General features: G+C 39.6%; 2 protein-coding genes across 2 annotated transcripts; both read right to left on the bottom strand.

Moving 5' to 3' along the window:
* Positions 1-8566: 8566 nt before the first annotated feature.
* Positions 8567-9976, bottom strand: LOC122043511 (aspartic proteinase CDR1-like). Its single transcript, XM_042604143.1, has 2 exons — positions 9765-9976; positions 8567-9674 (listed from the first exon to the last, which is right to left on the bottom strand). The coding sequence occupies exons 1-2, from the start codon at positions 9974-9976 to the stop codon at positions 8567-8569; spliced, it is 1320 nt and encodes a 439-aa protein (XP_042460077.1).
* A 1642-nt stretch (positions 9977-11618) lies between these two features.
* LOC122043509 (aspartic proteinase nepenthesin-1-like) lies at positions 11619-12450 on the bottom strand. The gene is made up of 2 exons (XM_042604142.1): positions 12345-12450; positions 11619-12187 (listed from the first exon to the last, which is right to left on the bottom strand). The coding sequence occupies exons 1-2, from the start codon at positions 12448-12450 to the stop codon at positions 11619-11621; spliced, it is 675 nt and encodes a 224-aa protein (XP_042460076.1).
* Between the last annotated feature and the right edge of the window lie 13771 nt (positions 12451-26221).

The raw sequence follows: 26221 nt of genomic DNA, 5'->3' as shown, positions 1-26221 counted from the left end.
TCTTTCCCATGTATTTTCAATGTTGGACTATGTTTGCAACCCCAACAATCCCCCCTCCCCCTCAAACAAAGGACAATAGGCTTCCCACATCCGATCCTTGACCCACTAGGTCTTCCTGCCCCTCGGTCCACCCGACCTACTAGGACTTCCTTGCCTAGCCGCAACTAGGACTTCCGCTTGGTGTCTGGTCCTCCTGATCCGAATATAGGAGCTCCAACTTTCTTTGTTCGAAGTTAATATTGTACCCACATGGCTCAATCAGACCATAGCTCTTGTGCACAGTTGGCGGTTAAACCTTCTGGCAATCCTGGCTCTAATACCAATTGTAGGATTGAAAATAATTTAGATATCTCCACAATTGCATGATATTATCCACTTTGGGCCTAAACCCTCATGATTTTGCTCTTGGGCTCTACCCAAAAGGCCTCATTCCAATGGAGATATCTTTTCTCGTATAAACCCAAGATCTTTCCCATGTGTTTTCAATGTGGGAGTATGTTTGCAACCTTGCAACCCCAACAGGACATTCCTAGACCTACCCTTTCTAGGCATGTGTCTCCTCTTCTTGGGATTAATGTCTAGGTTTTCAACCACCTTCTTCTCCTTAGGCAAGATAGGTTCTTTCCTTTTAGGTCTATTATTTGAAAATGATTTCCTAGGGTTATCACCTACATTAACCATATTCCTATCATTATATCTAAAACCATAAATATGCATAGGCAAATAATTCATATTATTTCTAACATGCATGGAAGAATTTGAATTTGAACTTGAATTCAAGTTAGGGTTTACCTCCCTTACCCTTGAAGCTCTCTTCCTCTCCCACTTCTTTAAGTGCGCCAATTTCTTGAGCTCTCCTCTTCTTGGGCACTTTGTGTGATAATGACCCCACTCACCACATGTAAAGCATCGAATATGCTTCTTCTCCTTGACTCTATCCCTACAACCCACATTAGTTCTTAAAGTAACTTTACTAGGTTTTGGGATTACCTCCTTTATCTTCTTGAGCGAAAGACACCTACTCTTGTAGTGACCCATCTTACCACACTCAAAGCATTTGATGTGATCCTTTGCACTCTTGTTGGTATTTGAGGTGGAGGGTTGAGCCTCCAAGATCTCTATTACGATTCCGCAAGTGCACGCATTCGTCGTCAATAATAAAGATTATCGATCCCGCGAGGACTGGTTATAAGCACTAGCAATGGTTCACTTAGGATTAGCTAAACTACCGATGATTGTATGTTATCTAAAGAAAAGGGATTTGAAAGCGGAAATGAGAACTAGTGAAGAGAGAATAATTAACTTGGTTTATGAAGAGTTCTAGGAGTTCAGTTTCATTGTGGTGGCATTGATGTATCACGTTCCATCCTTTACTCATTTACCGTCAACATGCATTCGCTGGAAGCTAAAGCAACTATCCTTAAGCACTAAATAGAGAAGATCCCTGTGAAATCCTGTTACGGTTAACCCCTATCACTAGGGCGCATCGGTAGATCACAAGAATACAACTCTAATTGGTGTCATTAAGGATAGAAATAATGACTTGGTTTGGTCTCTTACTTCCTTGTGGAGAAGTTGCCTCTCCTTTCAAGGAAATACCCTAGATGTCTGTGAACGGATTACCCTTGTCACTAGGGCCCCTCGGATATACGATCTAGGATACTCTCTCTACGAGGTTAGCAATTCCTACACAATCAATCTCATGCATAGTAGTTGAAACAAAGCAAGCGAAATTATCCAATGAATCAAGGCATAAATATGAGTCTTACATCAAAACCAATCCACAACTACTCCCTAATCCTAGAACAAGGAATCTGCTCCATAAACGCCGGAGAAAAATCCAAAGACATAATGTAATTAAGCATACAATTCTCAAACAAGAAGAAAAAAAAGAGAAAGGATCCAACGATGATAAGTGATCTTCGGATCTAATCCTTTGCTTCTGAAGTTGATGTGGTGATGAAGGATTGTTGGACTGAGGACCTGGATGGCGTGGAATGACACCAAGGTAATTCTCCCTTTGACGACTCACTCCCTCACTCCCCCCCCCCCCCGGCCCCGCCCCGCGCGAGGAGAAGGGTAAAAAAAACCTTTTTATAGGTTAGGGCATGGCACCACGGCATGACCGTGCCTTCTTTTGCTTCTGCACTGCACGGTCGTGCCAATTGGAACGGCAGTGTGGATCTGGGGCTTTGCTCCTGGGACACGGCCGTGCAAGAGTGCACGACCATGCATTGCTTGGCTACTGGTCGTGTGGGGCACGACCGTGCAACCTTGCACAGCCATGCATGGATCCTCCTCTGTTTGGCCACACGGTCATGCAAGAGTTGCACAGTCGTGCCATGTTCTTCCTCTGTTTGGTCACACGATCGTGCAAGAGTTGCACGGCTGTGCACTGCTCTTCCTCTGTTTGGCCACACGGTCATGCGAGGTTGCACGACCATGCTCTCTGCCTCCTTCCGGTGCGTCGATAATCACTGTTTTTACTCCGAAAGTTATCCCTGTCAACACAAAATCAAACAAAGAGTAGATCTCTGAACAAAAGAGTATTTATGATGAGTATATGATAAAAGAGATGAACATACAAAGAATATATACGCATAAAGCAAGTGAATGCGGGTTAAAACATGCATAAATGATCATAATATTTACGCACATCAATCTCCTCTTCCTTGGATTGCTCTCCTTCTTCTTCACTTGAATATGTGGTTGGTTCCACTTTTTCCTCCCTTGAAGTGGATGATACCTCCTCATCTTCCTTCTCCTCCTCGGATGTTGAACCCGTGTCAACATCTGATTGGTCTTTCTCTTCTTGGACCAATGAGTCTTTCTCCTTGGGCTCCACCTCTTCTTGGATTTGTGTAGGACTCTCATGAAGCGCAATTATCTTTTTTCAAAGGTCACTTATGTTCTCATATTCACCTACATTCAATACCACATTAGGAGGTAATAAATTAATTAAAATTCTAGTTACCTCCTTGTCCGTCTCCGATTGCTCCCTTTGTTCCTCGGACCAATATCGAGGTTGGAGACGCTTTATCTTTTTATCCGTTAGAGCTTTAAATAGTTCCTCTAACACAATCCATTAGTTCCAATTCATTTGGAACCACATCTCCATGTGCTTCCTCCAATAGTCGAAGTCCTCGCGCTTGTATGGAGGTGAGATTTGGATGTCCCATATGAGAGGTCCCTCTGACTCTATCTTCTTCCTCTAGCCGCTCTCTTGGCGATTAGTCCAACAAAGCTAACCTCGCTCTGATACCACTTGTTGGGACCTTGAAGTCTGCTAGAGGGGGAGTGAATAGCGTCTCACCCAAAACATCACTTCCTACAATGGTTAGCATGCACAACGAAATACAAAAATAAATACTAACAATAGAAAGCAAACTAACACGTTGATTTAATGTGGTTCGGAGATAAAGCTCCTACTTCACGGTTGTCCGTAAGATGGACGATCCCGATCCATCAGTGGATGACTCCCCAGAAAACCTCCGGCTAGCTCGAGTAGCTCCTTGTGGGTGGAGAAACCTCGCCACAAACTCGTACAAGCTCTTGATCACTCAAGAAGACCTTGGAGACTCTAATAGGGGTTAACCACATCTATTTTCATCAACATTGGCCAAGCACCCCGAACTCTATTAAATAGAGCTCGGGAGGAAACACCTAGCTGTGTTTCCCACCACCAATCGACTGTTATAAGCACCAATCGACTTGTCATAAGTGAAATTCGACCGTTACAAGCTAATGACCGACTACTAGTCGACTGCTACAGTAACGTTATAGTAACGCTATAGTACTACTATAGTAACACTACAATATTGCTATAGTAACACTACAGTACTGCTTCAGTAATGCTACAGTACTGCTTCAGTAATGCTACAGTACTGCTACAGTGCACGCTAAAATTTTACCCTGAGTACAATATCTCATGCACTTGTCCTTACCCGCACAACCCAGACCTAGCCTTCTAGCCTCTTCCATCAGCCTTGCGCCCCTTGGATACCTCCCCATCCTTCACGCCTTACCTTTTAGAGCTTCCATTAGCCTTGTTATCATTGTCGGGTTTTCAATGCTAAGAGCCATGCTCCGGGACTTCATCCTTTGCTAAGTCACACTTGGATTTGCATTGCCAAGACTACATACTTGGACTTACAACACCAAGATTCACCCTTGGACTTTTCTCCTTTACCAAGATCACCCTTGGATTTTCCTTGTTGTACATGTATCCTGTAGATTCATAATGCATATTAAATATAACAATAAACTTAAGTTAAACATTTGCCCAAACATCAAAACCTAGGGTATCCTGATTGCTCCAACAGTCGGGGCTAGAGAGAGCTTCGCTTAATGTTCTTGGATCCATTTTCGACATAAAAGTCATGAAGTCCGACCCGAATGATTTCTCAACTCTAACCAGTTTGCTCCGACGTGGCTCTTCGCTTTGATCGTCAATCATTTTTATTAGAACTTCTATTGTTATTACTTTGAATGTTTCTCTTCTTATTCGGGAATTTATTTTCAAAGAATATCGCATTCCGAGATTCCATGGTTGTTCCTATATGAATATTAGAAATGTCTGACTTGTGAACTATGAAACGATATGCACTACTATTATGGGCATATCCGACAAATATCGCATCAAACATTTTAGGTTCGATTTTTACTTGTTTTGGCTTGGGTACTTCGATGTTTGCTAAGCACCCCCACACTTTCAGGTATTTGTACAATGACTCGCGACCTTTCCATAGCTTATATGGTGTTTTATCATTTTTCTTGTGAGAGATTTTGTTGAGAATGTGGTTTGCTGATAATATAGCTTCCCCCCACAAGTTTTGGGGTAAGCCTAAATTTATCAACAAGGCATCATCATTTCCTTTAATGCCCGATTTTTACGTTCGGTAACACCATTTGATTGAGGCGAGTAAGGCACCGTTGTCTGATGGTAATGCCAGATTCTGAACAAAACTCATTAAATAGTGTACCATATTCTCCACCTCTATCACTACGAATTATTTTAATTCATTTATCAAGTTGATTCTCAACTTCTGTTTTATAGGTTTTGAAAGCTTCTAAGGTTTCGTCATTACTTCTTAAAAGAAAGACATAACAGAACCTCGTGCAGTTATCGATAAAAGTAATAAAATACTTTTTACCTCCTCTAGTTTGCACGAATTTTAAACCGCATAGATCACTATGTATTAACTCTAGAGGAGTCATTGACCTTTCCACTGAATGAAAAGGTAGTCTCATCATTTTTATTTCTACGCACACTTCACATTTGTGTGTTTTGTCCATATTGACATTTGGTAATAAATTTAACTTGACGAGACGTTTAAGAGTATTATTATTGACATGCCCAAGTCGATCATGCCATAAATTAAAACACTCAACAATGTAGCTGGAAGATTTTATTTTATTACTATCAAAGTCACTGTGTATAGTCATTACAACTATTTTGAACAGACTCTGTTCTAAGTACCCCTTACCTACGAATACACCATTCTTCGTAAGTACAAAGTTGTTTGACTGGAACACTAGTCTGAAACTGGATTTCACAAGTACCGATCCAGAAACTAGGTTCTTCTTGATGTCGGGAACATGGAGCATATCAATGAGCGTTAGCTTTTTCCTAGACGTCATTTTCATAACAACCTTCCTGAGTCTGACAATCGGGGATGTCGTGGAATTGCCCATATAGAGCTTTCTTCCACTTATCGGAGTATACTTGGAGAACATCGCCTTATCAGAACATATATGACGTGTTGCTCCAGTATCGATCCACCACTACTTCGGGCTATCCATCATTGTGTTGGCTTCAAACACGACCGCAGTGAGATCCAATTCCATGTCGTCAGAAGTTATGACCTGGTTCGCAACATCCTTTTGACTCTTGGATGGTTTCTTCGGGCATCTATAGTCTTTGGGCATGTGTCCTAGCTTTCCGCAGTTGTAGCATGTGCCCTTGAATTTCTTGCCTTGAGCCTTCTTTATGGATTGGTTGGACTTTTTGGCTTTTGGCTCAGCCAGGTTCGACATCTCGTCGACTGCCTTCTTTGTTCCTCTGGAGTCGAATATCTTTCGATTATCTTCCTCAATTCGTAGCCTTAGGATTAGGTCTTCAAGTCCCATCTCCTTTTGCTTGTGCTTCAGGTAATTTTTAAAATTTTTCCATGACAGAGGGAGTTTCTTGATTACTGCAACTACTTTAAATGACTCGTTCAGCTTCATGCCTTCGGCATCTAGATCATTATCAGTTGCATGTCTTGAACTTGAGATGTCATGCTCTTGGAATCCATCATCTTGAAATCTAGAAATCGTCCGACGATGAATTTCTTCAATCCGGTGTTTTCGGTTTTGTATTTCTTTTCAAGTGATTCCCACAGAGATTTTGTCGTTTCCTTCGAACAATACACATTATACAACTCATTGTCCAATGCGTTGAGAATGTAGTTGAGACACAGGAAATCTCTGTGCATCCACGTATTGCATGCAACCTTATTATCAGACTTTCCTTCTGTAGCAGCTGGTGGGTCTTCATACAGAAACCGTACGAGGATTAGCGTTGTCAGGTAGAACAACATCTTTTACTGCCATCGTTTGAAGTCGGTTCCGTTGAACTTCTCCAGCTTTTCTCCGTGTGGAATGACGGTTGAACCGTCATTGATCCCAGCCATCAGTTTGCACGATTATAATTCGTCTTAAAATTTTTGGGATCTTTGTGTTGGTGCAATCTGAGTGCGGGCAGAATGACGATATATCACCATTTTGGTTGAGTCGAGGCTAGAGTTAGACTCTATCTCTTTAAGACGAATTTGCCCCGCACACGGTGCTCACGGAACACGACAATCGTCTCCCAAGATACAATGACTTTATCTTGCGATAGCAACACTACAAATCACAAGACATCTGAACCGAAGAAGGCTTCTCGAACTCTCCAATGTAAGTATGGAATGCAATGCTTGCTTTGTTTGGAAGGAATTGATGAGTGAGTGAAATGAGGATGTGAGAGACTTTATTTATACTAAATGAAGGGGTATAAGAACCTCTTGGTTCGATTAGATCTCATCCATCCATTTTGAATTGGATGATGTAAGTCACATCCTTTCCTAAGAGGCACACTACCTCTTCATAAAATGTCACCTTTTAACTATCCAAAAGACACTTAAACCTTTTAATTTCTCATCTATAATTTCTAAGAGTAAAGACATTTATTCACCGCCAAGGTCATTTAATCATCACCAAGGCCAACATGAACCCTAACGCTTGGTGCAATTGGAACAAATTATTTGCAAGTGATCCCCTCATCTAGAGGTCGCTCGATAGGTAAAAGACCCTCTATGATTTATTTCCCTTTCACATATTATGTGTAACGAAGGGGCATGATATAGTGAATAGGGAAGGGCCCTTGAGGGGGCCCATGAGTCAACAAACCAAAATAGGTGGCAGTCAAAGTCCCAAATAGATCAAAACCGGAGCAAACCTGCCTGGTGGGATCTCCCCCCAAATCGACTTGTTGGGGTCAGTCGGACCTATTCCCTAGGACCCCTCTCCCCACTCGACTCTGCACGAGACTTTGCTCCTCATTCTATCCTAATCAGCTAATTTCAATCTGACATATTCTCAAGAGGCCTTACTCTCCGGCTCTGCTGGACACTCAGGTCTGCTCCCCATTCTCTCCTGATTGGCCAAGTCAATCAGATAGGCTCTCAAAGGATTCTACTCTCCGGCTCTGTTGGACACTCATGGGGCTCTACTCCCCGTTCTTTCTTGATTGGCCAAGCTCATTAGACATGCTCTCAAGGGGCACTACTCCCTGGATCTGTTGAACGCTCATAGGGTTCTGCTCCCCGTTCTCTCCCAATCGACTAAGGCCGATCGGGCAGGCTCTCAAGAGGCCAGTGCTGTAATTTGCTAATTGACTCTAAAGATCCACTCCCTCTTGAGATACTATCATGGCTCATTTAGGGCTCCTGAGAATGTGGGTTACCTATGTTGGGCCCATCTTCTAACTAACAGACCAACATGCCTCTGGTCTATGAGCTCATTTTACTATTAATATAACACGTGAATTTATCAAAGTCAAAGGATCGTATCTGTATATAGATACATAATACACCCTCCCTATACTCATGCTGTGATAATTCATATCTGTAGAAGAGATGATGTCTCATTTAATGTGAAAATTGTGAAAGATATTATAAAAGGGGGGTTATTCTCCGCTGATACAAGTATGCACGTGCATAGTCTAATACTTTTTTCCATTTACGAATTTGCTCCTTTGATTTTTGACTTAATCTTCGGAGTAGCTGTGCCAAAGACCCCTTGGTAATATTTGTAAATAATTCCCAGAATTATTAAGCAGAAATTTTTTTCCCAATCAATTTCTATGCCAATTCATCGGTGTATCCACGACTCACTACTTTCAGCGCATTTGAATGAGTGTAATCATTTTTTCCATAAATTGTCAATTTTTTGAAAATTGAAGAGCGATCTAAAAATTCTCATGAAAATGGGAGCATATTTTACTAAATTTAATAAAGATATTTATTCGCCGGAAACATGAACCCTAAAGCTTAGTGCAATCGGTGCTAGCGAAAGTCACTGCCGGGATATCGAAATCGTACCCAACGTATAAATTTTGCTGAGCCCAGTTCCCAAATATCGGCAAGCCGGAGCCAGAATTCGCCACCGCGAGGCAAACCACATCTCCGGCGAAGGAAAATTCATCCATGAAGATGCTCGTCGGGCTCAGCCTCAGCGAGGCCTCTCCCGCGAACTTGAACGTGATAAATGGTAACTTCTGCCTATCGGACTCGCCGGTCACCGTGAAGCACAGCGGCATAACGCCTTTCGGATCAGTAGCCTTGGGCAGGCTGACCACCCTCGACACCTGCTCCACCAAAATCGAGAGCACGCCGGTGGGCAAGTAGTTTAGGGTCGTGCTGGAGTCGATGATGATGTTGCCTGTCGTTAATCCAGGGGCGGAACTTGGGACTGTGACCGAGTCGGCACCGTCGACTATGATCTCTTCTAGCCGGAGGACGAAGAAGGTATGTTCCACCGTCATCGGGGTGGTGACCATGCTTCTGGCGACCACGCCTGCGGAGCCGAAGATGACTTTGCTGCTGGCCTGCGTGTCTGACTTGGGAACCAGACAATAGGAGAAATATTTCTTGTCGAGAGAGTGAAGGATCTGTGAGACGAGAGAGAGAGGACCGCCGCCGAGCCCTGCCAAACCGGCGGCGCGGCTGCTGAAGGAGCCGCTGCTCTGGGAGTTGCAGCCGAAGGCGATATTGGAGAAGACGAGCGGAGACCCCGCGGAGGAGTCGAAAGTGAGGTCCTCGGTGGCGAGGACGCCATCTATATTTGATCCGTCTTGGTACTCATAATGGTATTCGCAGGGGCTGCCGGAGCCGCAAGCTTTGTCGGAGAAGGCCATGCAAAGGTCGGAGGTGCAGGGGAGCGTTCGGTAGGAGGAGGACTTGCGCGGATCGAATAACGGCGCCGTCTGCCTGTAGCACTTGGTGCAGGGGACGCAGTTCGCCCAGATGTGGTCGCTGCCGGTGCCAACGACGGCCAGGATGGAGAACGGCGGCGTGCCGACACGAAGCTCCATCAGATACTCGAACGTGTCGGGGACCAACCTAGAGACCGCGTCGGATGGCTCGATGACACTGCAACCCAACAATTATTATTCAAAATTATTTTGTTTTTAATTTAAAAATAAATAAATAAATAAAAATTGAAAACCAAAAAAATTATACCTTTTTCTCTGCACACGTGCAGCAATCTGGCGGGCTTGGTGGGCGGATCGATAGATTGAGGCACGTGCGCGATCTAGTGACGTGGCAGAGTGATTGTAGAATGGAGATTTAGGGGAGTCGCGATGGATAAGCTCGATGCTAAAACTTGCGGCTGTCGCCGTTGTCATTGCGGCCGCTGCCATAGAGAGGGCAAGTAAAATCACGATCGTCATGTTTCCTATCGAGGAAACCAAAGAGTGACTAGGAATGAAAGAGTGTGCGGCGTCGTATTACTTGGTAAGGTTAAAGAATTTATAATAGAGGTTTCTATATTTATTTGGAAGGAAAATTATTGTCAAAAGAAATATTAATGACATTTGAATGATATAAAAAAAAGTATATAAGTTAATGCAACGTAATTTCGGCTACATTCCATTTTTCAACTTTTTAAAAAATTCATTTTAATGCAAAGAGAATAAAAATAAAAAACATTTCTTCAATTTTTTACATTTATACATATTTTTTTAAAAAAAGGATTTTGTTGCATAAACTAGACTTTTTTCCATAGATATAAAAAATATTATAATTTATATAATTAGTGGTAATTTGAACAAATTGATAATTGAAAAAAAATAATGTATAAAAATAGGAAGTAATTAAGAGAATTTAATTATATGTTTGCAAACACTCGTTAAATATTCACTTCTAATTTTATAAAAATGGAAAAAAGGAATAAAAGTTGTCTTATTAGATCTAAATCTTTCTCATTTTCTTTACAAATAAGAAGGAAAAATTAATTTTGAGAAATATTTACTCTTCCATTTAAAGAAAATGGTTTCATTCAAAGGTGAATCATATATAATTAGATAGTTAATTAATGCATTAATATTAATGAAATATTTAACATTATTATTGATCCAATCTGGGAGATGGCGCACTGCCTCCACTGGACAGTTTATTGGCAAATTTAGCTGATCCAACAAAATGTTAGTGATCAAAATTCAGGGTGGAGATCTCTGGCAAGGTCCTCTAACACTTAAATCAGTTTCTCTAGCTCCGATAAAGTGAATGAACAACATCAATGGAAAGGGATAGCGATACTAGGGTTCAGATACAAATATTTACGTACTTTGTAAACGAAGAGGATCTCCCTTTTATATCATCTAACATAACATTCGCAATTGTGAGGTGGTCTCCGGGGTCCAAAGTTTGTTAGATGATGAAATAAGTACAACTTGGACCCTATGCAATATATTATCTGAGGAATTTTTTACGTATCCATAGATGTATTATATATGTATAGAACCTATAGTCCCGTATTTATTATCATCTATATGTTATAATAGATATTTAATATATATATAGACTTATAGTTTCACATCTATTATTATCAATGGAATGATAATAGATGTCCAATATATATAGGGTTGATCTCTAAGGATTTAGAGATATCTTGATAGAGCTTTTGGTTACTCATTAACTTAAAATTTTTTTACGTCGGTATCCCTAAGCCCCTTGAAAGACTTTCTTTTTCTTTTCACCGCATCTTCTTCCACAAGGATTATTTCTGGATGACGTTGAAGACAAGAATAACTCTTCAATAAAATTTCTTGTCATATTTATTTATGTATTTATTTTCTTATGACATGTTCTCCATGAAAAAAGATCATGCTCATATATTTTTTGTTTTTCCTATATGAATTATTATTTCGACGGTTTAGAATTCATGCAGCTTAAGTTCTACCAGAACTATCAAAATTTTATTCCCAATCAACTTCTATGTCAAAATTGAAGAGCCATCTAAAAATTCTCATGAAAATAGGAGAAATTTTTACTAAATTTAGTAAAGATATTTATTCGCCGCAAACTTGAACCCTAAACCTCGGTGCAATCAACACTAGCGAAGGATACTGTCAGGATATCGAGATCGTACCCGTGTAAATTTTGCTGAGCCGTGTTACCAAATATCGGCGTGCTGAAGCCAGAATCCGCCACCGCGAGGCAAACCATCAGTCCGTCGAAGGACACTTCGTCCATGAACATTGTCTTCGGGGTCAGCCTCACCGACGCCTCTCCGGCGAACTTGAACGTGATACACGGTAACTTTTGCCTGTCAGGCTCGCCGGTCACCGTGAAGCACAGCGGCAGAGTTCCGTCGGGATCAGTAGCCTTGGGCAGGCTGACCACCCTCGACACCTCCTGCACCAAACTAGAGAGCACGCCGGCGGGCAAGAAGTTTATGGTGGTGCCGGAGCCGATGATGATGTTGCCTGTCCTTAATCCAGGGGCGGAAGGTGGGACTGGGACCGATCCGGCACCGTCGACTATGATCTCTTCTAGCCGGAGGACGAAGAAGGTACCTTCCACCGTCATCGGGGTGGTGACCTTGCTTCCGGCGACCACGGCCGCGCAGCCGAAGATGACTTTGCTGCTGGCCTGCGAGTCTGAAATGGGAACCAGGCAATACGAGAAGTATAATGGTATTCGCAGGAGCTGCCGGCGCCGCAAGGGCTGCTGGAGAGGTCCTTGCAAAGGTTGGAGTCGCAGGGGAGCGTCCGGTAGGAGGAGGAGTTGCGCGGATCGAAGTATGGCGTCGTCTGCTTGTCGCGCTTGGTGCAGGGGACGCAGTTGATCCCCAGATGAGGTCGGTGCCGGTGTCAGCGATGGCCAGGATGGAGAACGGCGGCGTGCCGACACGAAGCTCCATCAGATATCCGAACGTCGAACGTGTCGGGGATCACCTTGGAGACCACGTCGGACGGCTCGATGCCACTGCAACCCGACAATTATCATTCAATATTATTTTTTTTTTCAATTTTAAAATAAATAATTAAAAAAAAATTATACCCTTTTCTTTGCACACGTGCAGCAATCCGGCGGGCTTCGAGGGCGGAGCGATAGATTGTGGCATGTGCGCGATCTAGTGACGTGGCAGAGTGATTGTAGAACGGAGATTAACGGGAGTCGCGATGGATAAGCTCGATGCTAAAATTTGCGGTCGCCGTCGTTGTCATTGCGACCGCCGCCATAGAGAGCGCAAGTAAAATCACGATCGTTATGTTTTATCGAGGAAACAAGAGAGTGACTAGGAGTGAGAGAGTGTGCGACGTCGTATTACTTGGCAAGGTTAAATAATTTATAATCGAGGTTTCTATGTTTATTTGGAAGCAAAATTATTGCAGAAGGAAAATATTTGTATATAAATTAATGCAACGTAATTTCGGCTTGATTTAACATTCCAGTTTTCAACTTTTTAAAATTTCATTTTAATGCATAGAAAATGAAAATACAAATTTTTTTTCTTCTTATATGCCGTCAGCATAAAAAAAAAATGATTTATCTTGAATATTATAATTCAAAAAGAAAATTTAAATCTTAGAAAAAAAATTTTATTAGCTTAAATCTATTATAACCTAATCTCTAAATTTTAAAATCTTAAACCCTAAATATATATAATACACTTTTTGAGCATCTAAAATTTTTAATCTGTACACTATTAACCAAGAGGGAAGTCTAAACCCTAGAGAAAAAATCTTCTTAACTCAAACTCGTTATAACCCAATTCCTAAATCCTAAAATTTTTAATCCTAAATAAATATAATATACCCCAAAATAATTTTTTTTTAAAAAATAATACTAACTGAGTCCAGGCACCTGGAATCATTCACACACGGGCATCTGGATAAATTCTAGGGGCCTCAAGTCTTGTCTGGACAGTTCCATAGGCTAGGGTCCATCGGATATTAAAAAAATATATATACATAGCACTTGGATCAATTCCAGACACCTTGAGTCCGGCTCCAAACGGTTCTGTAGGCTAAGATTCATAGGATATAAAAATTATATATATATATATATATATATATATATATATATATATATTTGTTAGCCTGCACATCCATTTGGTCAACACTCTTGGACGATCCTCACATGCTCGGGCACCCAAAGCTCCTCCTAGGCGCCCCGATTCACTTTTAAGAATCGGGACACCCAAACATGTGAGGGGCATCCAGGATTGTGCACCGTGTGTGTATAGGATTGTGCACTGTATATACGTGTGTGTGTATATATATATATAGTGTAATGTGTTATGATATGCTACGGACCATTTCATGTGGAATTGTCCACGATAAATGTATTGAGGCACCTAGAATTAATTCAGGTACCATGATATGTTTTTTTAATTTATCTTTAAATATTGAGTCGAGGTGCCTGGATTTAATTGAGACGCCTTGATTCTTAGTCTTTTTTTTTAATTTTTTTAAAAAATAAAATTTCCTTAAATATTAAATCCGAAACATTTAAATACATATATTTTATTCCCGTAAACACCTAAAATTATTTATCTAAATACTATAATCTAAGAAGGAAGCCTGAACCCTATAGGAAAATTTTACTACCTTAAACCGATTATAACTCAACCCTTAAATTTTAAAATCTTAAACCCTAAATATATATAATATACTTCGTGAGCATCTAAAATTTTTAATTTAGGACACTATAAACTAAGAGGGAAGCCTAAACTATAGAAAAAAAAATTTATTGACTCAACCTCATTAACTCAATTCCTCAATACTAAAATTTTGAATCCTAAATACATATGATATATCTAAAAAAATATATATTTTTTTAAATTACTAAATGAGTCCAAGTGTCTGGATTCATTTTATGTGCTTGGACCATGCACAAGTCTAGCCCAGACTAGTCCGTAGATAAAGGTCCGCAATATATCAAATTTGTATATATATTTTAAAAAGAAACAATCCCATAAATATTAAATATTTAATAACAATTCCATATATATATATATATATATAATATTAGGGTCGAAATGTGCTAGAGAGGGAGGGGGGGGGGGGGGGTGAATAGCTCGTCGCGCTCGACGTTAGGGCAGTAAATGAACCAAGCGTTTGTGAACAAGCTTGGCGTTCGACTTGGTAAGAGTTTGTTTATGTTTGTTCAATATAAATAAGATTAATTAAACAAACAAGCTTGAACAACTCGTTAAGCTAAACAAACAAGCTTGAACACATATGTGTTCAACTCGTTAACGTTCATGAACAACGTTCGTGAACAACGTTTGTGAACAACATTCGTGAACAACGTTCGTAAACAACGTTCATGAACAATGTTCATGAACCATATTCATTAATAAAACTCTTTTCAATATGCTAAATAAATAATAAAATAAATAAATTTAAATTATCAAGCTCAATAACCAATCAAACAATTAAAAGTTTCAAATAATCAAACAAGCTTAAATTGAGAGCTTGATAACATCTAAACGAACCAAGCTCAAGCCAAGCTCGAACCAAGTCAAGCCAAGCTTGAATTGGGAGCTCGATAACATCTAAATGAACCAAGCTCAAGCCAAGCTCAAACCAAGCTTAAGCCAAGCTTAAGCCAAGCTTGAATTGGGAGCTCGATAACATCTAAATGAACCAAGCTCAAGCCAAGCTTCAAACAAGCTCAAGCTCATAAAAAATAAACCAAGCCGAGCTTGAACACTATTTCAAAAGCTTGGTTCACTTTAAGCTCGGCTCAGCTCGGGTTGGTTATGTTATCAAACAAGCTTGAACACCCCAAAGCTCGACTCGGCTTGTTTACAGCCCTACTTGTCGTAGCTTGCTTCTTGGTGATGATATGCAGCGGAAAATACAAGAAACAAGATTACAACGCTAACACAAGGAGTTACTTGGTATCTACCTCAAGAAGAGGTAACTAATTCAAGGATCCACACACGACACGCACCCTCCACTATGCAAACACTCTTTCTCGGTCGCAGCCTGAGGTGGAGAAACCTCGTACAAACTCACACAGCAACAAGAAGAAAAGAGGAAGCAAATACAAGTAAATCTTATAAGATTTTACAACATAAAACCCTAGCTAGCTTCTCCTTCTTGTTTGGAACATCTCTTGACCTTGGAAGTGCAAAAACATCTTGCTCCAAGAAGCTTCAAGAAATGGCGGTGAGTGGTGGAGAGAGCACTGTAAAGATCGGAGAGGAATCGGGCGAAGCACTGCTGAAGAAGACGCTCGCAACAGCTTTATCCAGCGCCAACGGTCGGATCCCAATCGATTGAATTGCTTCAATTGATTGGGGAGGCTTTGGATCGATCGACCGATCGATCCAGAGCGCCTCTGTGCTCTCAGAAATCATTTAAATCGATTGCCCAATCAATTCAAGACTTATCGTGCAATTTCCAGCGCTCCAATCGATTGCCTGATCGATTGGAGGTTCCAATCGATCAATTGATTGATTCAAAAGCTCATTGTTTGCTTAGAAACTCTCCCAATTGATTGACCAATCGATTAGGGAAGTTTTGATCGATTACCCAATCGATCCAGACCATTTCTGCATAAAATCACGTCAACCAATCGATTGGTCAAATGATTGATAAGTAAAAAATTATGTATATCTTGAAATAAGCTTCGTTTCGCATCCAAGATCACCTCATTTTGATATCCGAGTCAAAAGTTATGGCCTTCGGAAGTTCACTACGTCCGAACTTCCTAGTTCCATGCAAACTCCCTATTGGATTTACGATCGCTAAGTGTTCGATAAACTTTTGACCCATATGGACTTTTTCTCCTCGTGCCAAGTGTCCAGTCAACCTTGACCCACTTGGACTTACCATCTCGTGCCAAGTGTCCGGTCCTCCATGACTCACTTGGATTTCCTTCCACCAGATGTCCGGTCACCCTTGACCCATCTGGATTTCCTCGTGCCTGGCTTTACTCACCGGGTCTTTCCACTGCTCGACTTTACTCACCGGGACTTTCCCCTGCCTGGCTTCACTCACCAGGACTTTCACTCTGCCTAGCTTCAATAACTAGGACTTTCACTTAGCTTCACTCACTAGGGCTTTCACCTGGCTTCACTCACCAGGATTTTCCACTGCCCGACTTCACTCACCGGGACTTTCACCTAGCTGGCTTCACTCAGCAGGACTTTCACCTAGCTTCACTCACTAGGATTTCTCTTCTACCTAGCTTCACTCACTAGGTCTTTCACCTGCCTTCACTCACCAGGATTTTCCTTTCTGCCTAGTTTCACTCACTAGGACTTTCCAGTCAAGTATTCGGTCAACCTTGACCTACTTGACTCTTCTTCATACTCAGACTGGTCAAACTCTAACCAGAGGGGAATTGCTCCAGCAATCTCCCCAATTGGATGATTGCACCTACAATCTTCACGTATTGTCTGTATTGTCAAACATTGAAATCCAAACATAAAGACTCAAGCTTGAGCCAATTACTCAAGCTTAGTCAACCAGGTCAACCTTGACCTAGGGATATTGCACCAACAATCTCCCCCTTTTTGATATTTGACAATACCTTTAAGTTAGGTTAATCTCATAGCCTCAACTTCCTTCATGCCAATGTATGAAAGAGGGTTTCCTTCATTCTCCCCCTTTCTTAGAAGGCAAATTCCCTCTTTAGGTAATGAAGGCCTAACTTAAACCACACATTCTCCCCCTATTGGCACACATAAAAAAGAACTCTCCCCTTGAAGAGTTAATAATCGTTGTTCACAACTTCACTCGTCGTTCGCAACACCACAATAAAGGTCCCATACCCTTCACTGTATCCAAATGATCATCCTTGAGCATTAACCACATTATGATGCTCATCCTAGAGCATCCATAACCCCATAATGAAGATATCCACTCTCCATTGTTTTTCAGTGCTCAACCTTAAGCATTGCTTTTCTAAACGAAGGTTTAACCACCTTCAAAGGTTTCGGAAAATAGTTTCCATGCCCTTAGTGAGTAACTCCCCCTAAAGACATGCTCGTAACTTCTGTCATTGCACCAACAATGACTTGAAATCCCTAAATCTTTAGGAAACTCAAATTTAGAAGCTTTGAGGTTCAAAAATTCAATAATGAAACCAAACCTCAACCTAAACTTCTACTTAGTCTTCCTTAACCAATCCATCCGTGTTTTCATCATGAAAATTCTCCCTAAATGTATACAAATGTGTTTCAAGGGGTTAGGAATGGTTACCTAAACTAAAAAAGGTTTAAAATACTGAAATCAGGCTTTCCCAGCCAAAATCAACATTTCCAATCGATTGGGGTTGGCTCCCGATCGATTGAAATCTGTTCAATCGATCCACGGATCGATTTAGATGCTGTGAATCGATCAGAGAATTGATCCAGCGAGATTCTGCTTGCGAGAAAACCCCTCTCAATCGATCAACCAATCGATTGAGACACTTCAATCTATCGGGTGATCGATTGAGACACTTTAATCCAATGGGTGATCGATTGAAGCACTAAAATTCTGAAATTTCATTTCGGTGAATTTCAGAAATCCTCCAAAAATTCTACAAAATTCTAAAAATCATGAAATTCATGTAGACATTACTTAGGGTATATACTACCAAGGAAAAATAGTTTTCTATGAAAATACTTCCTATTTTCAAAGATTGACACAAACTTGAAAACTTGTAAAAACTTTAGTGTTTTCTTCTAGTTTGTGTTTAACTTCTCAATGATGGTTACTATCAAAAGATAGCCTTCACCAAGGTTTTCCAAAAACATTTTAAAATGGTTTTCAAAACCAATATCCAACCATATTCTTTGGGCTCAATACACATGATTATACATTAGCTTTCCCAATAATTGGAAAACACATAACTATGTGTTTTGATGAACCTAAAACTCAAAAAATACACTAAATCAGCATCTTTAGTTTTGTTCATCATCCTAACATCTCACTTGTATCTTATGTGTACCAAAACACATACAAGTCACCTTATAGGTCTTTGTGAGATGTAAAGTTTAGTTTTTGCCCTAAACTAGGGATCATGCATATCTATCTAGGCATTTTAGAAATTTTGACCATCCACCTAGGATGTCACTTGTTAGTAAATGTCATTTGTCCTTAATTGCAAGGAATTAGAGATAATGCATGATGTGTTATGGTATACATCAAAATGAATAATTTTTAAAAGAAAATTTACTATAACTACATGATGTATGTATGACATGACATGATATTTTTGTTTTTCATAATAAAGCATGAATGCTAAACATGATGTCATGACATATGATGGACAAACAAAGCATGACAATTTAGCTTAAATAATATACCTAGATTATCTATCTAAATGTCCTTAAATCCTTAGCTAAAACTAAAATAAACCTAGATTGCCCATGTTTCCTTGAGAAAATACCAAAACCCAATTTTGACATTTCTTTTGCTTTTCTTAATTTGTGCCAATTAAAATTAACTGCATTCCTCAATTTTTTAGTATAATTTACTCTTCCAAAAGAGTAATCACTTTTAGATTAAGGCTTAGATTTACCTTTAGATGCCTTAGAAAATACCAAAATCTCAACTTGATATTTCTTATGTTTTCCCAATTTGTGCCAATTAAAATTAAATTTAATTCCTCAAATTATGGCACATTTTACTTTTACAAAGAGTAAATATATTTTCTATTTCATTTTCAAAGGTTAATAAAAACCTTGAAAATGCTCTTTGAGTGTCAACTTCATTAATGTTGGGTTAACTACCCTTTCAATTTGAGTTAACACTCTCTAACCCATCTAAGGGGTAGAGAAAATGCTCCTAGGAACCCAAAACCTATTGGTGCTCCTTGGATGTTCTAGGTATTCACTAGGGATAACTTCCCTAGATACCTTCCTAGTGACCTTTTTAGGCTTCTTAGAAGTCTTGGACACTTTCTCTAGGTCGACTCTAGGGATTGCTTCCTTGTGACCTTCTTAGTGACTTTGTTTGGCTTCTTAGAAGTCTTAGTTACTTTTGTTGTTGCAAAGATACTCCTAGGGATAACTTCCCTTGTATCCTTGACTTGACCTTTAGACCTAGGGTTGGTTCCATAGCTATATAAAATCCTATGGTAAGAAGACACATCCTTTTTAGCCTTGGGTTTGTATCCCAAACCTCTATTGCCATTGGATGACTTTTGTACTCCTAGACCTAGGTTTTACTCTTTTTTCCCTTTTAGTATATTTTCCATCATTTTTAGGGTTTTTTCCATTTTATCAAGTCTTGACCTCAAGACTTGATTTTCTTTCCATAAATCCCTAAATTTTAGTTTTTCATTAAATTCTTGAGCATTTTTAGTTTAGGCTTATACCTAAGGTTCTTAGTGTTATTGCCTAAGTTATTATCTATCTTCCTAACCTTAGGTGTGGTTTTAGCATGATAAGCTACATGTTTTTCCTTAGGGGGTGTTTGGCTAAACTTATTAAAAACATCTTATAAGATCTAATAGCTTATAAGTTGTTTTAGGAGCTTATAAGCTGTTAGATCTTATTTCAAAAATAAGTTGTTAAAGTGTTTGGGCGAACTTATTATAATCAACTTAAAGATATTGATGTATTTGGTATTATAAGATCTTTTTATTAACAAAATTACCAAAAAGGGCATACATCATTATTGCATGTAATAAAGTTACAATAACTTAAATTAAACATACGTTAAGGATCGATTTTTTTTTAATAAAGTTAACATAAATTTCAAGCAATTAAAAAGTTAAATAACAACTAATTAGCAATAATTAAAAGAAAATTTAGACCAAACATTATTGTGGATCGGTCAACAGACCGATCCACATCCTTTTTCACCGATCAGGCCATAGCCTGATCGGTCTGTAAATGCTCTGATCGGTCTGTGGACCGATCAGGCTATAGGTGGATCGGTCCACAGACCGATCCCCCTATCCTTTCTCCCTAACTCCGTTGCCTCCTGATCGGTCTACAGACCGATCAGTAATTTCACAGAGGGTTACTGATTGGTTACTGATCGGTCTGGTGACTGATTGGTTACTGATCGGTCTGGTGACCGATCAGTATCACTGGATCGGTCAACAGACCGATCAGTAATTCTCGGTGAGTTCACTGATCGGTCTGGTGACCGATCAGATAACCATAGTATCACTGGATCGGTCTGTTGACCGATCCAATGAAGAACTTCCCAGCCCTAAACCCTAAAGTCTCATTTCAATATAAATCAAAGTGATATTAATGAAAGCAACAAAGTGAAATATGATCCGGAACAATTTAAGCAGTTGAATAGCAAATACATGACTAAAAAAATCTAACACTAAAATTATCGTCCACTTCTTGTAATTTCCATAGCAATTGAATCACGCACTGCCATCCAATATATATTGCCAGGATTATCTTCATTCTCCACCGTAGAGTTTGCTGTAAATATATTGCGTTCGGTAGATGGTTGATAACTTTCATACTCAGCTATTCGGAATGCCTCATCTGAAACATTTTTCTTTCTTATATAGTTGTGAACGGCCATTGTTGCCAACACAATTTCTCTTTGTGTATCAATATGATAATAAGGCATATCAGCCAAAATATTCCATCTTGCTTTCCAAACTCCAAATGTTCGTTCAACACATTCCTACATGACGAGTGGTAAAAGTTGAATTTTTCTTTCAAATTTCTTGGTGCACGTAGTTGCAAGGTCCTAGCTCGGCGAAAGTCTTCAAGATGATACCTTATATTTTCACCTTTATAAGGACCCATATATCCTGGCATATGTGAATATCCAGCATCAACCAAGTAATATTTTTTTCCTTTTGGATGAGGAAAATTAAGTTCTGGCCTACGAATAGCTTCTCCAAATATTCTATTATCATGAGCAGCTCCTTCCCATCCAGCCCAAACAAATGTAAAACACATATTAAAGTCTACAACTGCTAGAATATTTTGCGTGGGAAAACCTTTGCGTCCAATATATGGGATTGCTTTGCCTTGTGGTAATCGCGCCTTAACATGTGTGCCATCAATTGCCCCGATGCAATCCTATTAATCATTAAAAACAAATAATTTAATAGATTACAAACGATAAATAAGTTTAATACATGAACATGTGGTGTTGTTTATGTTAGGACCGAAAAGTAGCTAGCGGGGGGGGGGGGGGGGGGGTGAATAGCTCTTCGCGTGCTCGTCGTCGGCGTTGCTCGTTTCTTCAAAGTGATGCGCAGCGGAATACAAAGAAACAAACTGTAACAATGCTAACAATAGGATTTTACTTGGTATCCACCTCACAAGAGGTGACTAGTCCAAGGATCCACGCACACACACACACCTCCACTAATAAACACTCCTTTTCGGTAACTACCGAAGGCGGAGAAGCCCTACAAGACTCTCAATACAAGTAGAAGAAAGGGTAGTAAAGAATAAGCAAAAGCTTACAAGAGATGCAATAAAAACCCTAGCTTTTTCTTCTTCTCGTTGCAACTCGCCTCTTGACTTGGATGAACCTCCAAGAACCTTCAAGAACTGGCGGTGAGGAACTTAGAGAGTGCTGGGGAGGAGCTGTGATGAATCTGGAATGAATCGGTGAAGAGATGCCGCAGCCATCGCACGCCTGCAGCTCAAATACGACGCAACGGTCGGATCCCGATCGATTCGAAAACTCCCAATCGATCGGGGAGGCTTTGGATCGATCCACGGATCGATCCAGAGCGCCTCTGTACTCTGGAGAAAACACTTGGATCGATCCACGGATCGATCCAGCGCTTATCGCGCGAACCAGCAGCGTCCCAATCGATCGACTAATCGATTGGGACCTCTGGATCGATCCAGAGGCTCTCTGTTCGCTGGGAAAAGCCTGGATCGATCCACTGATCGATCCAGCTCCTGGATCGATCCACTGATCGATCCAGATCTTGGTTTTTGCCCAAAACCAAGTCCCAAGCCTCTCAAACCAACATCCGGTCAATCTTGACCTGTTGGTACATCATGCCTAGCATCTGGTCACTCCCTTGACTTGCTAGGACTCTCTCACCAAGTGTCTAGTCAATCCCTTTGACCCACTTGGACTTTTCTCTTCTTGCCAAGTATCCGGTTAATCCCTTTGACCTACTTGGACTCTCACCAGATGTCTGGTCAACCTTGACCCATCTGGATTTCTCTTGCCTGGCTTCACTCACCAGGACTTTCACCTGGCTTCACTCACCAGAATTTTCCTCCTGCCTAGCTTCACTCACTAGGTCTTTCACCTGGCTTCACTCACCAGGATTTTCCTCCTGCCTAGCTTCACTCACTAGGTCTTTCACCTGGCTTCACTCACCAGGATTTTCCTGCCTAGCTTCACTCACTAGGACTTCCCAATTGCCTAGCTTCACTCACTAGGTCTTTCACCTGGCTTCACTCACCAGGATTTTCCTCCTGCCTAGCTTCACTCACTAGGTCTTTCACCTGGCTTCACTCACCAGGATTTTCCTCCTGCCTAGCTTCCCAGTCAAGTATCCGGTCATCCTTGACCTACTTGACTCTTCTTCAATCAACCTTGTATTGTCAAACATCGAAACCCAAACCAAGACTCAAGCTTGGTCAACCAGGTCAACCTTGACCTGAGGGATGTTGCACCAACAGTTTATTATCTTCAAAATAATATGACATACATCAAAAAATGGCTTGTATCATTGATGTTGAGGCACATGGTATCCTTTTCCCTCATTATACTCAGGATGAGGTTTAATTATATCTTCAACCAACTTTCCAACAACTTTCAGAACTCTATGAAAATGTCTTGAAATAGTTTCACCTGAATGATTAAATATCTCTTGCAATAGCCTATTATCTGTACCATGAGCACAAGTCATCAAAAAAATCCCTACTTCCTCATAGATAGACATTGCCCTAGTAGGGATCAAATCATAGTTTTGGGTTAACTCATGACATAAATCCAAGAATACAGGTTTTGTCAAACGAAAAGCTTGATAACACCTTATACTATGGCCATTTAATACTTCTTCTATGAATTTATTACCAGTTCGCTCAGATGTACGACATGGAACTTTATGAATATAAGTCTCAAAATATGTTAAAATGCTAAGTGCTATGATTTTGCATACAATCAGCCATTCTGGATCGTCTTGGAATCCATCTTCATCTTCAATTGGTTCATCCTCACAAAATATATTTGCATCAGTTAAAGCACAGTGTCGAACATCCCAAGGCTCCATTAAACTATAGAAGTAATGAACAAAAAACAAGAATGAGATACTAGAACAAAAAACATTGATTAACTTCGATAAATATTACATCATGTGTTACCAGTCGAATAAGATTAAATATTAAAGACATAACAAAACTACTAATAAAGTCACAAAATTAGAAAACAATTCATCAACTTCAACTACTGAATTCCTAGTATCACAGCTACAAACCACTATCAACGACATTAATTTTTTTTGCTCATGTCATGATTATACTTTAACCACGCCAAACGACAATCATTATCAGGTTGATTGAGAAAAATTGCTCGCATTTCTTTTTTGCTCAACAAGTTACAAGCGTAACACCAAAGCTCAGTTTTATGCTCTATTCCGGGAATATTCTTTAGTATCACCATTGCAGATTCAATATCTTTCTCTGTCGAAGGTGTGGAAGTTACGGTGCTCTTATTTTCTAAATACATTAAAAGAGAGTGAATATCTTCCTTTAGTGAGGCTGCTCCAGAAATTTTCTTCTTTTCTTTACCATCTTCTCCATTAAATTTTCTCTTCAACGATGACAAAGATGGAAACACAATGTCATTACCCATATTACTTTTTTCTTTGATTCCAAAGCTGACATCATGCTCGATTCCCCTATCCTCGTTATATTCACTATCATCGATGCCAATATGCCCTTCAAAATCAGGAAAATTATCATTTTCTTTCATAACCTCTTCATTGTCATCAATGCAATGCACAGTTTGTTGACTTGGTGCCCTTGCCCTTTCTCCCGTGGCAGCAACATCAGAAAATAATTTATCATACCGAAACCACACGAGTGATAAATCTTTATTTCTAAATTTGGCATACTCTCCATTTTCCTGCAATAATAAAGTATATTATTATCAATGAACGAATAAAAAATTTATTGCAAATAAAATTAGAAAAATTACCCTAAGTTTTGTCTCCCACCATTCATCGGATGCATCAAGTGAATTATTTGTAGGATTCCAACCAACTCCAGTTTCCATGTGCATCAACTTCTTGAATAATAACCACTCCTTTTTCATGGAATCCCAATGGTTCCGAAGCTGCTTGTACACATAATTTTGTCCAGTTGCATCATTAAATTTTCTGACTAAGTTTTTCCATCCATTCGTATTAAAGTGACTATTTGGTCGATTGCCTAGTAAAATTTCTTCTTCGCACAAATCAACAAATTTCAAGGATAGAAATGTAGTCCATCTTGCATTTGAACGTCCTTCACTTTGTTGATTTGTTTTAGTTGAAATTTTACTTGTATTCTTACTCAAAGTTGGATTTGACGTGACTCCTTTGTTTCTATTGTCTTGATTTTCCATTTCCAAACTAACAAAATAAAACAACAACAAAAAAAAATAAATGAGGAAGTACAATCAATAATGGAGCTTCGATAGGGGAATGATAAAACTAAAAAGATGATATTGATAATTTTTGCTAATTTATGATTCATGTTTCTATGCCACAATATAGTGTACAAGTGGTTCCCGTTGGTCCAAATTAAGCATATTCAATGAAATTCTTGAAACTGAGATAAATCTACAATTGGTGATCATGTAAATATTTTCCTCATCCCAATGATAAATCCTCTCAACACACTGGTATGTTTTGGATACCAAAGACTATGGAAAAAAATTTAACAGATTTGAAGAGACCTTCATATTTTTATCCATACATAAAGACACTTTGACCACAAACTATAAGAGACCTTCAAAGCATGAGTACTGATAAACAGATTTGAAGACAAAAACATGACAAGTGCTGGAAGAGAAGAATATTATTCGATGTTAAAAGTCACTAATCTTGCAACAACCATTGAAAGATAAGCATATAGAAAGAAATTTGATAGAAAAAATAAATTCTAACCATACATTGTTGAATTTCTGCACAGACGAAGAAGATATAACGCTGGAAGAGATGTCGACGAAGAAGATGACAAGCGCTAGAAGAGATGTCGACGTAGAAGATGACAAGCATTGGAAGAGACGCCGAAGAAGATGACAAGTGCTGGAAGAGAAGTCGGCGAAGAAGATGAGAAACGCTGGAAGAGAAGTCGGCGGAGAAGATGAGAAACGCTGGAAGAGAAGTCGACGGCGCTAGGTTTATAAAAATTAATTGAGGATAAGATAGAGATTTATAAAATTATATAAGGATATTTTAGAGAAGAAAATTATTAAAATAAGATCTTTTATTAGAAAAGTAGGGTCTCCCATACTTTTTTAAAAACAACTTATAAGCTTTAAAATAGCTTATTTTGACAACTTATAAGCTGTTTGAAAAAAAAGTTACCAAACAAATTTGAAGAGCTTATAAGCTCCAAAACAGCTTATAAGCTGTTTTAGAGAGCTAATAAGCTCAGCCAAACACCCTCTTAATATTATCATGCTTCCCATTTTTATGGTAAATAGCATTGAAATGAAATAAATTAGAGCTAACATGCTTTTTACCATTATTTAAGGGGATAGACTCAATTAATGATATCTTGGGTTTTACCT

Source organism: Zingiber officinale, chromosome 2A, assembly GCF_018446385.1.
Source record: "Zingiber officinale cultivar Zhangliang chromosome 2A, Zo_v1.1, whole genome shotgun sequence".
NCBI classification, from domain to species: Eukaryota; Viridiplantae; Streptophyta; class Magnoliopsida; order Zingiberales; family Zingiberaceae; genus Zingiber; species Zingiber officinale.
This window is presented reverse-complemented; position numbering and strand designations above follow the sequence as displayed.